Consider the following 19496-nt stretch of genomic DNA (forward strand, 5'->3'; position numbering starts at 1 on the left):
GAGAGGCTGAGCAGTGGAGAAAGGTACTCCGTCCCAAAGGAATCCATAGAACTCTCTGGAAGGCCCCACTTCTCTGCCCTGCTCCTCTGTCCTCCCCAGCCCGCCCGAGCCCATCACCAGCCTCTGTGAGCCTCTCGACTACCCCTTTCCAGCTGGAGACAGAGTAGGCCCTACTTATTTCTCAGCGAGATGCCGGACACTTTTGGTTCTTTGTAAATGAACTCACTCCCATTACGTTGCCAATCACACCGTGGTCTAACTAGTTTCCTTAGGTCTGGTGGTGGGAGAACTGGAAAGCCAAAAGTTCCAGGATCCTACCACACCCTACTTCCATCTATTTATGTGGGGGCAGGGCTCAAAAAAAAAATAAAAGTATTTCTCATTCTTTTCATGCACCCTACGGACTTCTTCTCCTGGATGTAAAGTCTTCCAAAGTAATCCAAAAAATCCAAGGGGCCAACAGCCAGTACAGGGCTCTAGTCTACACAGTCTCCTAGAAAGCCATAAAACTACCCCTTCAGTCTCCAAAGCATAAAATGCGCACCAGTGGTCTTCCCAGAGTCGGTGCACAGAGGCGGGGCCTGGCTTCAAACACGGCACCGGCACCAAGTTCTCCCACCAGGGAAGATGATCAGTGTGCCGCAGAATCGGCATTCTGCTTGTCAAAGCTGCTTTCAATTATTTCTAAAGTCACATTCTGGGCTCCAGAATTCTGGGCTCACATAACTGGGTTCCACCGATAATAGATGATGGGTAAACAGCAGATCGACACAGAACCCCAGGACAGTGGGCCAGCCTCCAGATGACTGGCCAGACCCTCGCTCCACTACCACTGGCCTCAAACCCAGTGAACAGCCTTAGCATGGCCCTTTTTCAACCATACGGTTCTGAGAGCAGGGCTGAAATCTGCATGAATCTGGGCTATTTCTGTCTCCCTTTCCCAACAGGCAGGCTGGCGAGCAGACATAATGGGACCTTGAATCATAAATTCACCTTGTTAGCAGGCAAAACACCATTTCCCTCTTCAGAGTCGTGGTGGCCTGGAAATAGGTCAAAGTATTTTAACATTTGTTCAAGCTCTCTTGAAAGGTTGAAGCCAGTTCTGCTCCCTGTACATCAGGAGGAAGCCAGCCTCGGAGGCTTCAAGGATTCCTCCCCAGGATCCAGATCGCCTGAACCTCTCCTCTCACAGCACCTGCCACGAGCAGGACACCTCCCCATTTGCAAAGCTTCGCCTGCACCATCCCTTGTTTGCTTTTCTAGAAGTTAAAGCCCAGAAAGATACGACGACACCTTCGGGGCCTCAGGAAGCAACTGAGCCAGAGCTTAAACCAACTCCCCTGATTTTCACCCAATGCACCTGTCCCCGGTACCGCTGGTCCTGGCCAGCTCCTGTCGCAAGTCACCGGTTTGTAGCCAACCACGAACCTTCCCAGCTGCGCTTTTCATGCGATCACACCAAACAGCACTGAGTCAACACCTCCGAGCACAGGAAACCATTTGGTGAGACACGAGTCTTAAAAAAATAAGTTGCGTGACATTTATTTTGTCTTGTTAACATTAATATCTGTAGAAACATTTTTATTGTCAGTATAAAAATTAACAGGTTTTATTAAATACTTTCTCCAATTTTGTAACAAGTAGAATCAGTGTAATCTGCACTCATGTTGCATGGCTATAGCAAAGTGAGTAGGTGTTTGTTTCCAAAGCAAAACATGATACTTTCATATAGAACGCACAACACGGCAACATTGTGTATGACGTTGGTATGGGGCCTGATCTTTTGGTGAGGTCCTGCCAGACTTAGGCAGAAGCAATCCCTTAAAAAGATGGAAGTATCTCCAAAACTATCAGCAGAACAGCTCAGTGTTTCAATTTCTACGATGGGACGTGAAGATTCTAAAAGGCTTCTCTAACACCAGGGAATCTGGAAGCCATTATCAAAATCCACTGAAGAGAATACAGGCTAATCTGATTAACGTACAACTCAGGGCAGAAGGCCAGCTGCCGCAGAGGAGTACAGTCGTCAACTAAGGTCCATCCTCGAGGAATGGATTAAGGCATCTTTTTAAGAGAACGTTGGTACCATTTGTCTCGGGAAGTGTAGTTGAATGTTCCAGGGGCCCAATGACAGAGCTGCACAGCAAACAAAAACACTCTCCTCCTAACGGGTTTGTTTCCTATCGGCGGTTTGGAGGTGTAAGAACAATCATTTGACAGCAGAGTTTAAACAGATAAATCAAAACTTCACCTTCCCCAAATTAGTCATACTCTGTAAATATTTCTCTTTTCAAAGAATCTGATAACTAGTTAAGTCCAAGCCATAGATCCACTAGTCCGATGTGCTGCCTGCATAGAAATGCCACTTAAATTACCAAACAACAAAACAAAACAAAACACAAAACTATAAATGATTAATTGTTTTGTATATTACCAATTCATTAATAAATTAATGTTATACCATTTTCCCTGAAAGCAAAAGTATTCTTCCACCTCTGCTCGGTGAAAATTAAGAAATTCTGTGTAAGAACAGCATTTAGCAAAGAGCTATTAAAAAAAGAGAGACCAATTTTCTAGGTGCATTGGGACATCCATTTTAAAATCAATACAAAAAATAATTCCTTGTAAATATATAATATATATTTATACATAATTTGAATATATTTACATACTTCCAGCACCTATATACTGCCATTGTGCTCTGTAAGTGTGTGCTGACATATATTTTCTCCAATTATTACAAAATTCACAAGGAAGGCAGAACGTAAGTCTGCCTTGAGTTCGGAGGGCCCACAGCCAGGACCGACAGTGGGTCACGGGCATGTGGCGGCGCACGGCAGTCCACAGCCCCAGAAACATTCTTCTTCTCCTGCTGAAGATTACAAGTTTCCAACTGTATAAATTCTTTACACGTGTGCCGATTACTTTTCCAATTATTTACTCCTCTGATCCATATATACAAGCGGAGCCAAGCGGCTCCTGGAGGCATGGCCTCCCTGCTCAGTGTGGCTAGGCTCCTGGCGCCATCCCGTGTGGACGGACAGAAGGACAGAGGACAAGCTCATTCATGTTTTAACACTGCCGTTTACGTGTGGATACTGAGGAAGGCAGGGCTCGTAAGGCATGGGGTCCGGAGAGAAAACAGAATCATCTCCCGAAGAACAAGAACTCCTTGTGTCAGGGTAACTAGGTGAATACTGTTCGAGAGGCTGACTGAGGTCCAAGTACTCCTGAAAGAAGGGAAGAGAAGACGTTTTATTTCATCTCGGGTCAGGATAACTAGGTGAATACGGTTCGAGAGGCTGACTGAGGTCCAAGTATTCCTGAAAGAAGGGAAGAGAAGACTTTTATTTCAAATGCAGGCTCTTGAGATGCTCTACCGGAGCAGAGACGGGACGGGGCACCCCTGGAGGATTCGGGGACCCAGTCCCCCCTCCCCGCCGCTCCCACAAAGACCTCCTCAAGACCCCTCCCCCACTTGATTGACCCGAGGCCGCCTTGAACTCTTACAATCCATCATCAAGAAACGAGTGGCAAGGAGGGAATGGGAAAATTCTGGGCCCTCCAGTCCACTTGCACAGATCCCAACAAGTGGCTTGCTACGTGCCTCGTCGAGAGAGAGAGAGAGAGCGAGCGAGCACACAGTTGAAATCTGAGGCCCCACAAAAAATGAAAAAAACGCAATGTGTTATGGTTTCCGGGGACCCCTTAAAATAGTGGAGACTGTGAATATTTATTTTAGGAATTACGCTTTACTATTGCAGTTTCTAGGATAATTTAGGGGGACTCTGTCTCCATTCAGCGAGTCATTTCACAGATGGAATTCATTACTCTCAGAAGCTCTCTGAGTTTGAAAACGTAAACAGGTTCAGAAAAGGCTCGGATGTTCTCGTGTATGTTAAATCCATAATGGACTGTTAAAGAAAAGTTTGAAATTCGAAAGGGGCTCTTCTGCTCCCTCCAGCCTCTGCTGGGGTTGCTGAGAAGAGAGCCCACTGGATGACCCAGGATAACATTTCCTCCAACTTATGGCAGGGTGAGAGCCCATGCCAGGTCTTGTATGGTCTGAGAGCTAAAAACCTGTTTTGAAACATGAGCTAAAATGTTCTTAACATTTTTCAAAGGTTGGAGGGGGGGAACAAAATCCAAGGAAGAATAATATCTCGTGGCATTAAAATGACATCAAAGGACATAAAATCCATATAGAATTTAAATGCTGGGGTCCATCAAGTTTTACTCCGAACACAAACACGCTCATTGACGTGTTGTCCGTAACTGCTTTCTTGCCTTGACGGCTGAACTGAACAGTTGGGCTCACAGACATAAAGAAACGTTCATTATCTGGCCCTTTACTGAACAGATTCGCAGACCCTTGCTCAGAAACTATGGAGAGATTTCTAAACCGAGGAACTTCTGGGTTTTGTTGCCTCCACTGGGCTCACACGCTGGGGTGGTTCTGCTCCCACACCCTGAAGCCAGTCACATTCCAGGATGTGTGGTTTTGCTGAGAGAGGAGGCAGAAAGCGCAGACCACAGCACAACCGGCCCTGGTGTTATCAGAGAAGAAGCCGCAGAATGTTGGCGACTCTACATTTTAAAAGATCCCTCCTCCCCACCCCCCAAAAAATACCCCACTATAATTCATCACCAGGGCTGGCAAGGGAAAGAGTCCCCATCCCAGAATGGGGAATGTGTCAGTTCCAACAACATCAGCATTAACCGCACAACTGGAAACAAACACGCCCACCACATCAAAAGAGAACTTTTTGCTTACAATGATAAAAATGAAATTTTGTCCTAAATGGAACCATTTTTCTCAAGCATATGGTAATGATTTTCAGAAGGAAAGAAACTTCGATTTTTATATCCGTTAGACAATATGGCATTCTGCTTTTTTATTTTAGGATGCTAGATGTAAATTTCAGTATGAATGGGCCCACTTTAAATATAAATATTTAAATACAGAGCATCACGCCTGGACTTAGGACCATTAAAATGGAATATCAGTGCTTTCCCAGTTTCTAAATGCAGCCATAAATGTTCAGATCTGATAGAGGAAAGAGAGGGGTATCAGTGGATTCCAAGTCTAGGGTTAAAGGAACTTACACTAGAAACAACAATTTTGGCAGGAGAAGAAAGTTGCTTTTTTTCCCCTTGAACTGTTCCTTTCCTTTCAACTTCTGAAGGTCAGCTGTATTCATTTAAATGCAATCTCCCCTTTTTATCAGCTACAGTTAGACGCACAAGATAATGTTGCTGGCTTAAGGCTTCATATCACAACATCTGATTTTTAAAAAATCATTCTAAAACTATTAAATGTATTCAAAAATACATTAAGTGTATATTTTTATTCAAACAATTTTAACCTCTTTTTGTTGTTGTCAAGAGAAATGGGTTTTGGGACTTTTTTCCCGTTTGAAGGAAGACTGCTGTATCCTCATTAAATATCACAAATTGATTCATTAACCATTTTTCGTGGGATTCTTCTGACCTTGGTGGGTTTATCATCTTCCCTGCTCAGATCAGACACTCTCCACAACCCTAGAGACCACTCTGTCCGCATGCCGAGCACTACCGTGACTGGATTCTGACAGTCAGGGACAGACGAGTGTTTGCTTCATTGGTAGAGATTATAAATATTTTCCAGATAAATATTTTAACAAAAGGGTACAAGTTTTCACTTAAAAATCATAAATCCCAGGGGCACCTGGCTGACTGAGTCAGTTAAGCATCTGACTCTTGATTTTGGCTCAGTCCAGGATCTCAGGGTCATGAGATCGAGCCCCACGTCAGGCTCTGGGCTTGGCAGGGAGTCTGCTGGAGATTCTCTCTCTCTCCCTCTTCCTCTGCCCCTCCCCTGTTCACTCTCTCGCTCTTTCTCAAATAAATAAATCTTTAAAAAAATCACAAGCCCCTCATTATATGAAACTGTGTATACATTCACATGCACACGGGTGGAGACCACATGCCCCACGCCACTACCAGATGGTCACGGCGGACTGCGCCGTGCGCGGGAAGCTAGAATGGCAGGACGTCACTGCTTCCGGTGCTGACCACCAGGTCAGCAGCTCCTACGTTCATTTCTAGGGCACCGAAACCCAAGCTCCTGACACACAAACCCAAATGCTGCTGTTGGGACACTTCTTTCGTCTCCTCACTGTCCAGCCTACCACAGCCTGGACCCACCACCCGAAGGCCACAGAGAGCGGCAGCCTCAACTAGGGCCCTCGGTCTGGTTTCCTGAGTCAGAACTCTCGAATCACAGTCCTGAGAGAAACCAGGATTTAGGAGGAACACACATTTTAACTCTGCCTGACCCCTGTGGGAAAACAATCACCCATACCACAGACTCCGACGGGGGAGGTTGAATTGGAAAAGCCCCACGGGCCTCCCAAGAAAGGACCCCAGGCTCCCGGAACGGGTTCTTACCTCGTTGGTTGTGAGAGTGAGAATCCGATCCAAGTCTTCTACCAACTGTTTGAACGTTGGCCTCTGGGAGGGCACCGCATGCCAACAGTCCCTCATCATCATGTACCTGGGAAACAGATTTCCTGGTGAGTTAACTCTGTTAAGGACGAGGTGCACGGCGACCAGCCAGTGTTAACCGTCGCTAGGGAGATGCGTCCTGAACTATGAAGATCTATCAGAACTTTCCAAATTAGAAAGCAGTTATCTGCTTTCCAAAAAAATTCACTGCTTAATTTGTCTTAGAAGGCACTTTGAGCTACAAACACATCACTTTACACCCCAAATGTTTTAGGATAGTGTCTATGCCCTCAGGAGAGACATCTTTGGGGCGGACTTGTGCGTTCCTGTGACAGTGACACAGCACGGTGGTTATCACACCTTTCGGGCACTTTCAGACGCTGCGGGGAAAAGCCTTCCAGGACCCACGGGCTCTCCAGTCTCTTCCCGGCACACCCTGCGCCCTGCCCCCCAGCCGCTGCTCCAGACCAAAGCTGCTACACATTCTTCTCCCGGACACTTCAGGTTTTATTTTAATGATTACAGAGGACAAAGCTTCCTCAGTTTTAAAAAAATGAAGTTTGAAAACCACAACTTTAACGTAAGGTTTTCATGAATTAAGCTGCCAACCCAGGGCTGCACATTAACTTCCTGATTAACTCTTGGACAGGCCTAGGGTCCCAGGCCTTATCTTGATCATGGGTTTCGACAGAACCTCTATATTAGAAAAAGCAATAGGAATGACAGGCAGCACAATAAATACCTTTATATAATATACTATAAAAATGTGGCCATTCATCAGATGTCCACTGTACAGTGAAAAGCACTCATGGGATTATGGATATAAAATCCCCATGAAACGATACACAATAGACCACAGTCTCCGGGACAATCACTCTTCTTAGTTAATCCTAGGGGGGTTGGGAAGAGAGACTCCCTTTCAAAGCACTGATTCTACTGCACAAGATGCATGTCACAAACACAACGTAATTCCACTTGAAGTGTGGGCCAGGCTTTTCTCGGAACCAGCTCATGGTTTTATAGTCAGATCGGGGACTCCAAGGATGGCACCTGGACACGTTCTTCATTCTCTGTGCTAGACTATGGGTAGAACAGAGGTAACCAGACACCGGTGTGCTCTGAAGAAATGTGGTCAACTTCAATCCATAAGAGCCATTCTCAGCAGTCGCCCACACCATTGGCTGCATCGGGGACAGACACAGGTCATGAGGAAAGGCTGTGCTTTCTAGCCTGCGTATGAGAGAAGGCCAGTTCCATCTCCCTGACCCTCTGAGAAGAGACAAGAGCAAAGCACGGCCCAGTGGCCCAGGAAGACCACCGAGGCTCGCTCTCTAAGAAAGTCAGACGCCCTCAGCCGGGAAGCCCAAAGCCCTGACTTAGAGGTCACTCCATACACCTCGGAAGGACGTTTTCTCTTTTGGACAGTTAGGGCCATGGGTGTAGCCATCCTCCCCAGTCCTGGGATTAAGCCCAGAAAACTTCAGCAGGAATTCTTCCTAGAGCCTGTACGGAAAACCAGGGGCCTTAGGAAACCCGAAATAAGTTGGGAGAGAGTGAATGGTATCACGCGTCCGCTCGGTGTCAGGAGAGAACAGGGTCCTTACAGGTCGCTGGTGCAGTTTGCCGGCTTGTCCATCCTGTGTCCGTCCTTCAGCAGCTTAAAAAGTTCCTCCACCGGGATCCCTGGGTAGGGGGAGCCCCCCAACGTGAAGATCTCCCACATTAACACCCCGAAGGACCAACTGCAAGGAAGAGAGAAAACAGTGTTACCGACCCACCTGAATCCCCCAAACCCAAACGTACCCAGTGGATAACGTCAGCGCCCATTCACTTCTCCTGTTCAGAGACGAATGGCCCGAACCCTCCTCCAGTTCATCCCACAGGCCCCTCCCTGCCCTGAAGGAGCATCCTTCCCAAATGAGGACGTGAGGGACGTTCCCTTGGAATTTTCCGGCAACAGACAACAGAGTAGGGCTGGGAAACCATCCCTCCATTTTTCTGGTTTTTGTTAGTGGAGATCTGGGGCGGTTGCTCTTTTATTCTGACCTTCTTACATGCAGCGTTAGCCATGGGAGGATCTCAGCTCCTAAGCTGCAAAATTCTTCATGCTCTCGTCCAGCTTTTCCATCAGCCTCTGCGCCTGACACCCACCCTCCCCCCCGGGGGGGCTGGGACCCACCAGTAGGGGCTGCTGACGGAATAAGGCCAGCAAGCCCTCCTGTGAGGTAAACAGCTGCCCGCTGTGGCAGGTGGAGCATCTGAGAGCACAAAGGTTTCACCACGAAGGTCAGGAAGGGAGCAGGCACCGGGCTGGGGTGACAATGAAGGAATCCCAGAGCCCGGAGGGTTTCCTACAACAGAAACTGAAAGCGTCTCACAGGGCACCCTGGGTACCTGACCTCGTGGAGGCCCAGTTGGCCTTCCTGCGCCTCATTCAGGATGCTCGCCATTCCGGAGATCATCAAGCCAAGACTCCTGCATTTACCTACGTCCCCGAGGCTCAGAACACACACCCTTCCTGGCTCCCTTCAGGTTTGGGGTGAGCAATGAAACTCTCCCCAGTGTTGTCTAGAGCAAAAGTGGGAGCAAAATGCAGGCAGCTGACTCCCTACAAAAACGGGTTTCAGAAAGCCTTTCTTCTAGGACTGCCAAAGGGGACCAGCAGCGACGCCAGGCCTACCCCAGGGAGCCTCTTGGTCCCATAAATAAAAATAGCTCAACTGATTTTTTTTTTAAACTTTTTATTTTGGGCTAATTATAGACTCGCAGGAACTTGGAAAAAACTGTACAGAGAGATGCTCTGTACCTTCCCCCTGGTTTCCCACCAGGATAACTTCTTCCAACCTAATTTCCAAACCTGAAATTCTGAAATATCAGTTGAAGCCTGACCCTGATGGTATTTTTAAGTGTATCATAATGGAAACGTTTTGCAGTTTTCACTCTATTTCTCTAATCTCATCAAGGATGGCAGGACGAGGTCAGATTTTTTCCGAGGACAAACAGAACAAGTGGGCCCCGTGGAAATCACCCGCCCCACTTGGCCTCTCCCTACAAGGACGAGCCCAGGATGCAGGGTCGGTGGGGGAGTAGGACACACCGGCCTCAGTAAAAAAAAGTTTCAGAATTCCTTCTTTCAGGGAGCAAAGAACACGCTGTGGGCCTGGCAAATGACACAGCAGCTCTGTAGTCGTAGATCCGTGAGTAAGTTGGGGGGAGGGGGGGAGCACTTCCGCCCTGGCAGGAGGAGGTTCAAAGTTACACACACACACACACACACACACACACCCGGACCCTGTGCACTTTGAAGCTGGGCAGATTAGCAACAGCGCACTGGTGACCAGCCTACCAGAAAATCCGCCCTTTCTGAGGCTGGCTCCTGCACCTTCCATCGATGTGTGAAATACGGCAGGCGCCAAAGAATGAAGAAGGGTGAATACAGTATTTTTGTAACCCAACCTGGCAAAGAAGCTGGGGAGAAGGGAGTTACTTACACGTCACTCTGGTGGGTGTACACGCGGTCAAAAAGGGCTTCTGGGGCCATCCACTTGACTGGAAGTCGCCCCTGCGGGTGTGGGTAAAAAAAAAAAAAAGGTAAAAACTGCTAGATTACAACCAGTTTACTTTTGCTCGCTCAGCAGGCTGTGTCCTATCTGAGAGCCGACACTGATTGTGACGGGTGCGTTCCCAGAGCAGAAGTTGGTCCCCGCGGGGCCCGTGTGTGCAAAATGCACAGATCTGGGCACACAAGTAAAATGCCATTTCTCTGGACTCTCACGATGCTTGATCTCACACAGAGACACAGTCTGACCATCTCCTGGGCAAAAATCAATCCAGAAACTCCCAAGCTCTAGTTTTGGCTGGGGAAGTTCTTGACAAAGAGCCTGATGATGGTTCTGTGGACAAGGCTGTTTCACATTTACTCCAAGTATCTTAAAGGCAGCTGAAATGTGCTTATTGAGAAGTTTGTCAAGAGTGTGGCCCAGGAACAGGGATAAAGGGCAGAGGAATGAAGGCCTATTATCTCTCATCTGGAACATTCCGTGCCACCACCAGCCCCCTCCCTTCCACCACAGAACCACCGTAGACTTACGTTTGTGGTCTTTTTGTAATAGTCTATATTGTTGATATCTCTGGCCAGTCCAAAGTCTGCTATTTTCATGACATTGTTTTCTGTTACCAAAACATTTCTGGCTGCTAAATCCCGATGAATACACTGAAATCAAGAAAGAACTCGTTTCAAACTATTTCAAGAATAAAGAGAAATCATTGTCACTTCTTACAATGCAGACAGAAAAATACATCTTGGGTCAAAAAATGGTATTTCTTTTCTAATAAAAGGTAACTTAAAAAACCAAGGCCCCAATAATTTCGAAGAGCTAAGATACACCAAGCTGCCGATTCTCTTTTACTTGCAAAGGACCAACAACACTGTCACCCTTCCCAGGAGATCTGTACTAGATTATTCTAAAAACCTTTTATCTCTACACTTACTCAGCCTTACACAGCCTTTACAGCCAGACTTTCAGAAGAGCTGTTTAAATTCCAATACCACATCGTCTTTACCTCCTGGTAGGTCTGCAAACACTCTCTTTCCATCCCTGCTCCTCCCAAAAGTTTATGGGGAACCTCCAGTCAGACCCAAGTGAGCTCTTCTAACCGCTCGGTGTTTCTTTCTGCAACTCTGGACGCTCCTTTTAAAAGCATTTGCGCTCCTTTTAAAAAACAGTCCCCACCCCCTACCTTGAGTTCTATGCCATCCCTTCTCTTGGTTCACCCTCTCCCAGTCTAGCTCCTCTCTTCCCCTGTCCCTTAAAATGGAAGAAATAGCCCATTAATTTTGTATACTTCTACATATCCCCAGGGCTTCTAGTCTTAGATACACACAAAAGATCTGCAAATTCCTACCTCTCTCCTAACCTTTCTCCTGGGACCCTAACTGTCGTCTTCCACAGGCTACGGGACATTTCCACTGTGACATCCTGTGTCAGCACCTCAAATTCAAGGCCTCTGCTTCCCCTCATTCTCATCTTGGGTCTCTCTCAGTCCAAGAGGTACACACCAGAATTCTCAGCACACCCCTCCCCCGCTCTGCAGACGCAGACTCCCACAGGCCTCTGCAGTCTGTCCACCCCGCTCTGTCCCCACTTCTAGCCACACGTAGCCCAGGACATCACCACTGCCCACCCCCAGCCCCACGGAGAGCCACACGGCCGGCCTGACGGACTGGTCTCCACGCTTCCAGACCCAGTCTGGCCGCCCCTGCTATGCTCGCCACAAGCTGTGGTTCTCAAAGAACCCACCATGTCCTTTTCAGGCTTGTATCATGACCCAAGCCTGTCTGTCCACGCCCAGGTCGGGAGGACACCGGGCGCCACCTAGGTCTGCGAAACACCTGGGGTGGGGGGTGTGGCTAGGGAAAGGGGGGAAGAATGCAGACATGCTCCCTATAGGGCAGCTAATTCACAGTTCTGATACCTATTCTTCGGTCTCAGAAAGGTCTGGTCATGATAACTTCCATGTCTCCTTTCTGCAAATGACAGGCTTTGGTAAAGTGTTACACTTCAGTATCACAAAGCTTCATCATGGCACATGGTAAGGAGACTCGCCCATCACCATCCCCTATTTTTGGAAAAGGCGAAGTCTAAGGAAATGAACAAAAGTTCTACCAAATGTTTGGACAAGGGCTCCTGGCAAAGTTAACTAGTGGATGAAGGAAGGTTTTACCCAGCCACTTGACAAGGGTCAGACGGGGCTGCTTGTCGTTAGGGATGCCAAGAAATGGCCAATAAAAAGGAACAAGCCACACTCTCACTGAAGAATAAATTAGGAATTACTTTTTCCTACCCACCGCCCAACAATTCCTTGATTTTAGATGCTTCTGTGGTCCCCTGGATGGGTGAAGACCGGGAAAGAGAGAGCAGGAAAAGCCGGCAAGTAAGTGTGCCTGAGCCTGGCCAGAACAGAAGCAGGGAACGTGAGCGCTCCCAGAAGCCGCCTGGGGATCCGGCCGGGGCGGGAGCCATGTTCTAGTTTGGAGGCCTCCTCAGATTGAACTTCCAAGCCCTCGGCCAAACTCTCCCGGCGGCGTGCTCCCGGCCGACATGAGCTCTGTGCATTTGGCAAGCTGTGTGGTCAGAAGACTCTGGATTCCCACACGCTGGGCTCCCACCACACATGAGGGCTCAACTCAAGAGACACCACAACAGTGACCTCCATCATTGTCTTGGCGAGAGGCAGGATCGAGCACCGAAGTCCCACATCCCACGGTGCTAGCAGATACCAACGCCCACCCTCTGGGCTGGACGGTAAGAGACTTGGAACCAACATACAAGAAAAAGAAAATAATTAACATTAAGCCAAATTCCCATCATCTGCAGAAATCGGAGCTGTTTTCCAGGCCAGAGCTGACCATTTACGTAACTAAGGCCCTCAGACCATTTGGCATCCATTTCCTAAGGAAGCGGAGAGCCACAGGTCACGAAGGGAAGGAAGACTAACATCCCTGGGGCCCAGACAGTGTGACGGGGGCCACTGCACGGCTGACTGACTTAAATTCCCAGGGCTCCCCATGAGATGGGTATGATTGTACCCATTTTACAGATGGGGAAGCTGGCCCTGCTTGTAGTAACAAAAACACCACCCACTCAGGTTTAACACTTTGAAGCAAGTCAAACTGGCTTTGGGATTTGGTAAAAAGCAAAATTAGTGTGCTTTGAACTAGAAAGCAAAGCTTTCATAATTTGTACAATGTTCAAATACTCCACATTACCTTGCTGTAGTCTGTATACTCCTGGCGGTCTCTTTACTTGCCCACCCCTAGCTCGCCACCAACACACGCGCACACATGCACACGCGTGCGCGTACTTTAACGGCTCAAGGACAGACCCTGCATGTTCATGTCTACATTCCCAGCACCGACCGCGGAGCCTGACCCAGTAAATGTTTACTGAGCCGAATTCATTATTGCATTCCATCAGTAATGAGCCAGAGAGCTCACTCAACAGTTCCTTCAGCGGGCCTCCAGCAAGGTCCTGGCTGGAGGCTAGGAGGCGTGCGGACGCGCAGACCGGAATCTGGCCCCTTCCCTGCTTCTTCACCCTCCACCGCCAGGAGTAAGCCTCCATCTTTGCAGGCAGTCTCCACTCGAGGGGACCATTCTTAAGATCTTCAGCTACCGCTGGCTTACCACCGGCTCTAGGTCCTTAACTACAGGCAATCTTCTACGAAGGGCTTTGGAACCCTTCAAGGCCCTAATGACACACAACTCCATCCCTTCTAGCCCATTCTGTGTCTGCGAGCAAAGCCCTGACACAGGGCGTCTTATCAGTCCCATCCACACACCCCCCCCACCAACCAGAGTGAGGCAGGGATTACCAGAGAGCAGCGAGGGAGGCTGGGGGGCATGGTGGGTACTTGGCCAAAGGGCCAAGCCCAGGACCAGTGACTTTTCTCTGCTCTGTGGACCTAGGAGTCCCCATCTTGGAAATAAGGACAATGACTTAGGCACACCTGGTTTCGAAGGGGTCCTGGCATCTCCGAACAGTCCTCAGAATCCTTCCCCTAAAATTGCCCCTATTTCAGACATGTTCTGGGGTTATGGAGGATACTGTTCGGAAAATGCTCGTCCTGTGCCTAGCAGATGCTGAGCTCTCAAAACCGGGTACTGATTAATAATGAGAACTGCCCCCTTTCACAAAATCCCTTCTTCCCTATATTCAACAGTTCCAAAGAGGAAGGATCTCAGAGTCCTCAGGGCTGGGGAGCAATGAGGGGAGCACACGGGCTCTACCAGCCAGGTGCAAGAAGACACACTGTTTTGCCCCGTTCTGGGCGGAACAACACCCTGCCTTCCAGAAACCCGTCCTGTGGCCTCCGTGAACCATATCCTGCCTTTCCTCCCACCCCTCTGTGTCCCCTCGGCCTCCACTGCCATCAGGTGCTTTGAGCCAAGCTCGAGAAACTGAGAGCTCTTTCTACTCGCCCTCTGCTCTAACTCTCCGGGGCTAGAGGACCGCCCATGCCTGGGAACCACACTTCCTCTGCTGGCTCCCAAGGTCTCAGCCCAGGCCCCAGGGCTGAGCTTCAGCCCGCAGCTTCCTCCCGGCACCAGCCCTTGACTGGCTCTCCCTGGTGTTCAGAGCACCTGCCCAAGGGCCCACCAGGATCTCTGCCCGCCGTCTTTCCCGACCTCTCGCCTCGGAGTCTTCCTCCTCCTGGTCCTACCGTCTGATCTCTCAGGCTGGAAATCACGAAGTATCCCAAGAGCAACAGCTATCCAAAATCCACCTTCTTCTCCTGTACCTGCAGGAGCCAAGAAACTCGAGCCCAACACACCAGCACCAAGCTTGCGACCCATCCGTTGTGAGCAGCGTCCCAGCGAGCCATCCTCAGAGCACAGACCCGCCCCCGTCACCCCTGCCTAGGGTGCAGTCTGGAGGCCTGGCCCAGGGCCGTGAGGCCAGGGATGAGCTGGGCCTGCCTGTCTCCAGCCACCTCTCACACTCGGCTCCTGGCTCCCGGCTGTCCCCCCCGGGGGCGCTCCCCAGCCACCTTCCCCCACCAACCCCCCACTGACCTCCCACAATCGGCCGCCTACACGGCACACCTCTCAACCTTTCCCATCCTTATTTGTCTTCCCACACTTATCGTTGATTTCTCCTGCTGTCGCCCGAGGTTCCTGCAGCAAGAGGTCCAAGGACTCCACCCATAGCGGCCACCCACTACAGGAGCCTGACCTAGGGCGCGAGGCAGGAGTCAGGAGTGCTCGGGAATGTTCGCTTGAGGGATAATAAAATGACCGAGCCAGCCTTCCTACTGCCTTTGTATTAATAGCAGAGCCACGCTATATCCAAGAACTGCTTCCCCCACCCCAGGCGGGGAAGGGTACAGAGTGGCCCGGCCCCCAGACCTGGGGGGTCACGCTCCCCAGGGTTTAGTGAGGAACATTCGAAAGCTACAGCCAAGGTGGAAGAGGACAATGATGGTCCATGTGTGCGGGGATGGCTTGTCACGCCGGCTCTCTCCCTTCACAATGTCCCCCCAACACACAGCTTTGTACGCCTGAACCATTTAAAAGTGACTGCACACCTCACACCCTAACACGTCAACAATATCTCCCACCTTAATCCAGGACCACTCTCACCACCCCCAGATTGCATATCAATCCGATCGTATTATACAATGTAGACCCAATTCAGGTTTCCACTGTTCCTAAATGTTCTCTATATAAGCTGCTCCCCTTTCCTACCCTGCCCAAGGCCCAGTCCAGGGTCACACATGCACACACGGTAATCCTGTCCCTTAAGCCTCCCTTAATCTGAACTTCCTTCACAGTGGTTTTTGTCTCTCACGACTTGGACATGTGGAAGTGATGTCTTGTCAAATGTCCCCTGTTCTGAATATGACCCATTTCCTCATGTTGAAGACTTTTCAGTGGGGCCTGTATTCCCACACACATGCACAATCACGGGCACAGAACAGTTCCCTAAAATCTACTACAGGTTAAGAGCTTTACCCAGAAAAAAAAAGAAATCTGAGGAAGTCTCCAACTCTGGACTCCCTCGAAAATAAAACACAAACAAAAAAGAAAATAAAAAACAAACCAAAAAAACAGAACATGTGGGAGCTCTGGCCACGTTCCAACACAGCCACAGAAGCAGCGGCTGAGGGACAGCCGCCCCTCCCTTCTCCCTGTGGCCGCATCCCTCACTGCTGTGACTGGGCAGAGCCATGACCGAGCCCAGGTCCCCAATGACAAGGGGTCCACGCCCACAAGAGAACCTCACTTCTTTGGGGACCCAAAAAGCAGCATCAAGCCCCACCACAGGTAGGAAGGAACCCCACTTGTGCCCAAGGGGCAAGTTCTGCAACCCTCCCTCCCTGCCAAAGTGTGAGCTAAGGCAGGGGGTCCTGGGTCATCCAAAATGCCCCAGAGGACATCGGGGCACCTGTCTAACTGCTTCCAGAATAACTCAGATGTTTAAAGTTCCACTGCCAAGTGGCATGCTTGGAATGCAGACGGTTCACCTCAGGGGACCTGGCCAATTTCGAACCAGAGGGTCACCCCGCTAAATGAGACAAAATAAACTCAGATGACACCCAGAACCCCGTGTTCCTAAAATGTCCCCTTGTGTGATCTTTAGTCGTAGAATATTCAAGGCCCTTCCAAGCTTAAAACTATAAACACGACACCCAAAGTCTATGTCCAAAAACTCATCCCAAAACAAATAAAGCCCCAAAAACTCATCAGAATTAAAGGCAGCGCCCCCTAACCTAGCTGTTCTGTGCGGAGAGCAGAATCCCAGGGGAAGAGACATCTTTTTTGCTCATCTCTGCCATGTCACGTCTGAGGCTGCTTTGGCTTTTAAAGAGCTCACCAAACCCCAACGTGAATAACGCGATAAATATTTTCCAGGTTGTACAAGACATGCAAGGGCTTGATTCAGCAAATGAGCACGTCCAAATCGCCTGTTTTCTTCACAGACCTTTCTCACTGGAATCCACCCAACTGAGGAGAATGTGAAAGACTCACTTTCTGGGAAGCCAAGTACTCCATGCCCCTCGCCAGCTGGTAGGTGCAGGACACCAAGTCCTTGAAGGTCATCTGCTCCTCGGGAACGCGGTTGATGTCATAGGAGTACTCCATCCCGGGCGGCCTGCGGGCTCGGAGGTATTCCCGGAGGTTGCCTTTCGAGGCATACTCGACGATGACGTAGAGAGGCCCTGCGGACGGACAGGGCAAGCTCGCTGAGACGACGCACCCAGACCCGCCTTGGGAAGCTCAGCCCAGTTTTGTTTCGGATAACCCAGCACTTTTTTTTTTTTTTTTTAATTGAATCATACAGAAAAGCACACACAAAAGCACAACACCTGCAATCACATCTTCCCCCAGAGATCACTGAGACTTGGGTCAAGACAGCCTCAGAAGTCCGAGTAGAAGAGACAGAGACACAGGGATCATCCTTCCCTGCCACCCCCCCCCCCCCCGCGCACCTGCGCCCTCCTGCAGAGCAACGCTTATCATAAATTTGCCTCTTCCAGTTCACTTTAACCATCTGACATACAGATACGGATCAAGAAACAATGTTATTATTTTTAATCGTGTATATATAATAGAGCTACAGCTAACATTTTTCCCTTACACCTTTATCCGCATGGAACCCAATCAGGCTGATAAAAATAAATCTAGATCATTCCTTTTCTATTCCTATCTACATTCCATCACACAAACACTATTTTCCTACATTTGTGGGCACTGACATTGCTTCCAGGTTCCGGCTATAACACACAGCACGCCTTTCTGTGTCTGCTTCCCGACACACACGTGCCGCCCTCTCTCCGAGGCATGGACCAGAGGCCGGCAAACTACAGCCCGCAGGCCGAATCCTGCCCACGGCCTCTTTCTGTGATTGAAGCGTACTGGCACACAGCCAGGCCCATTCATTTCTGTACTGTCTGTGGCTGCTTGCTCGCTGCACTGGTAAAGGTGAGGAGTTGCCACAAAGATCCTAACGGCCACAAAACCGAAAAATATCTACAATCACCCTTCCCAGAAAGTCTCCCAACTCCTGGTATAGACCTAGAAGAGAAAAGGCTGAGGCACAGATAGCCATCTTCAAGTTTACAAATTATCGTCAACCTGATTTCCAAAGTGTCAGCTCTCCGGTGAGGGAAGGCAGAGCCCTCTCTCCTCTAAGGAAGGTAATGTGTCCCTTCATCCCACTCGGTCCCTGTCCCGCACTACTGGGAGCTCAGCCAGCGAGGCCCACAGCAAGACAGGACTTCTTCAATCCCCATTTTAAGGGATTTGCTAACCATAACACTGGGTCTTTTTTCTTTTTTTTTTCCTCCTAAGATTTTGTTTATTTGAAAGAAAGGGAGACACAGTATCAGCAGGAGGAGAGGCAGAGAGGGAGGGACAGACAGACTCCCCCCTGAGCAGGGAACCCAATATGGGGCTCGATCCCAGGACCCCAGGATCATGACCTGAGCCGAAGGCAGACTGTTAACCCACTGAGCCCCCTAGACGCCCCCCATAGGGTCTTATTTTGAAAAATCCCTCTTAGCACTACAGAATAAAAACATAAGGAGACTGTCATTTCTAAACACCCTCTAGGTTATGCCCTAAAACCAGCAGGACTCTAGAAGGCCCTCCCATTCAAAGCCTCTCAACGCCTACCTTTCCCCAGTCCCCCTGTACGGTCACAAAGTCCCCTTTGTGTTCACGGCCAGGAACATCTTCCTAAGGGGATTTGAAAGAGAACTTTAAACATGCCCTTGAGGTGCCTAGCAGCAAGATCCAAAAGTCCAACCGTTTCTAAAATGATGTTAACACTGAAGCTCAAATTATTTGGATGAAAGCATTTTTTCCTCCTACTCACCATCCTGAGTACAGGCTCCAAGGAGATTTATGATATTTTTGTGTTTTCCGATCATCTTCATCATCTCCATCTCTGACACTAGATCAGAAAGATCTTTCTCTGTGGCATCATCTACAAACATTAGGTAAATTAAAACCCAGTTAGTAGTTTCCTCTAACCCATCGACAGCTGCGGCTAGTTGCCAGAAACTTAGTGGAAACAGCGTGAAATTGAATTTTAGGACCAGAAAACACTTTCTAAATCATCTCCCTCATTTTATTGGTAAAGGGGCAAAGGCCCAGACAGGGAACTGCCCTGATCCGTGTCCAACAGCTAATTTGGGGTCAGTGGGGTCAAAAGTCAGGATGAGAATATAGGCCTCTGATGCTAAGATCAATTCTTTTCTAGCAACTCTCCCGAGTGTGGGGGTGTTTCACTTTATCCTGAAGCAAGTCCACCTTCTGGCAGATCTATGGTGCCTCCAAAACACCGTATCGAACTTCAAGGTGCCCGAAAGCAACTGGGAGGCCGACAGAAAGAGGAGGAGGGCGAGGGGAATGGGGCTCCCCAAATCAACAGACTTTCTCCAGACCAAATGCCACTGATCCAGGCCCTTCAGAAGTCACAGACAGGTGCAGAGGGCACCTTGGA

General features: G+C 49.2%; 1 protein-coding gene across 3 annotated transcripts in view; it reads right to left on the reverse strand.

The window, feature by feature from the left end:
- Positions 1–1517: 1517 nt before the first annotated feature.
- Positions 1518–19496, reverse strand: part of FGFR2 (fibroblast growth factor receptor 2) — a 102362-nt gene continuing 84383 nt past the window's right edge. For all 3 annotated transcript variants that reach the window (XM_082722680.1, XM_082722679.1, XM_082722678.1), the window contains 7 exons: positions 18867–18977; positions 17018–17208; positions 10577–10699; positions 9978–10048; positions 8091–8228; positions 6430–6535; positions 1518–3230 (listed from right to left, as the gene is read on the reverse strand). In XM_082722680.1, the coding sequence (XP_082578806.1) occupies positions 3066–3230; positions 6430–6535; positions 8091–8228; positions 9978–10048; positions 10577–10699; positions 17018–17208; positions 18867–18977 (905 nt within the window). In that variant the 3' untranslated portion in view covers positions 1518–3065. The remainder of the gene's footprint in view (positions 3231–6429; positions 6536–8090; positions 8229–9977; positions 10049–10576; positions 10700–17017; positions 17209–18866; positions 18978–19496) is intronic.

The sequence above is a fragment of the Mustela nivalis genome (assembly GCF_964662115.1).
Source record: "Mustela nivalis genome assembly, chromosome: 2".
NCBI classification, from domain to species: domain Eukaryota; kingdom Metazoa; phylum Chordata; class Mammalia; order Carnivora; family Mustelidae; genus Mustela; species Mustela nivalis.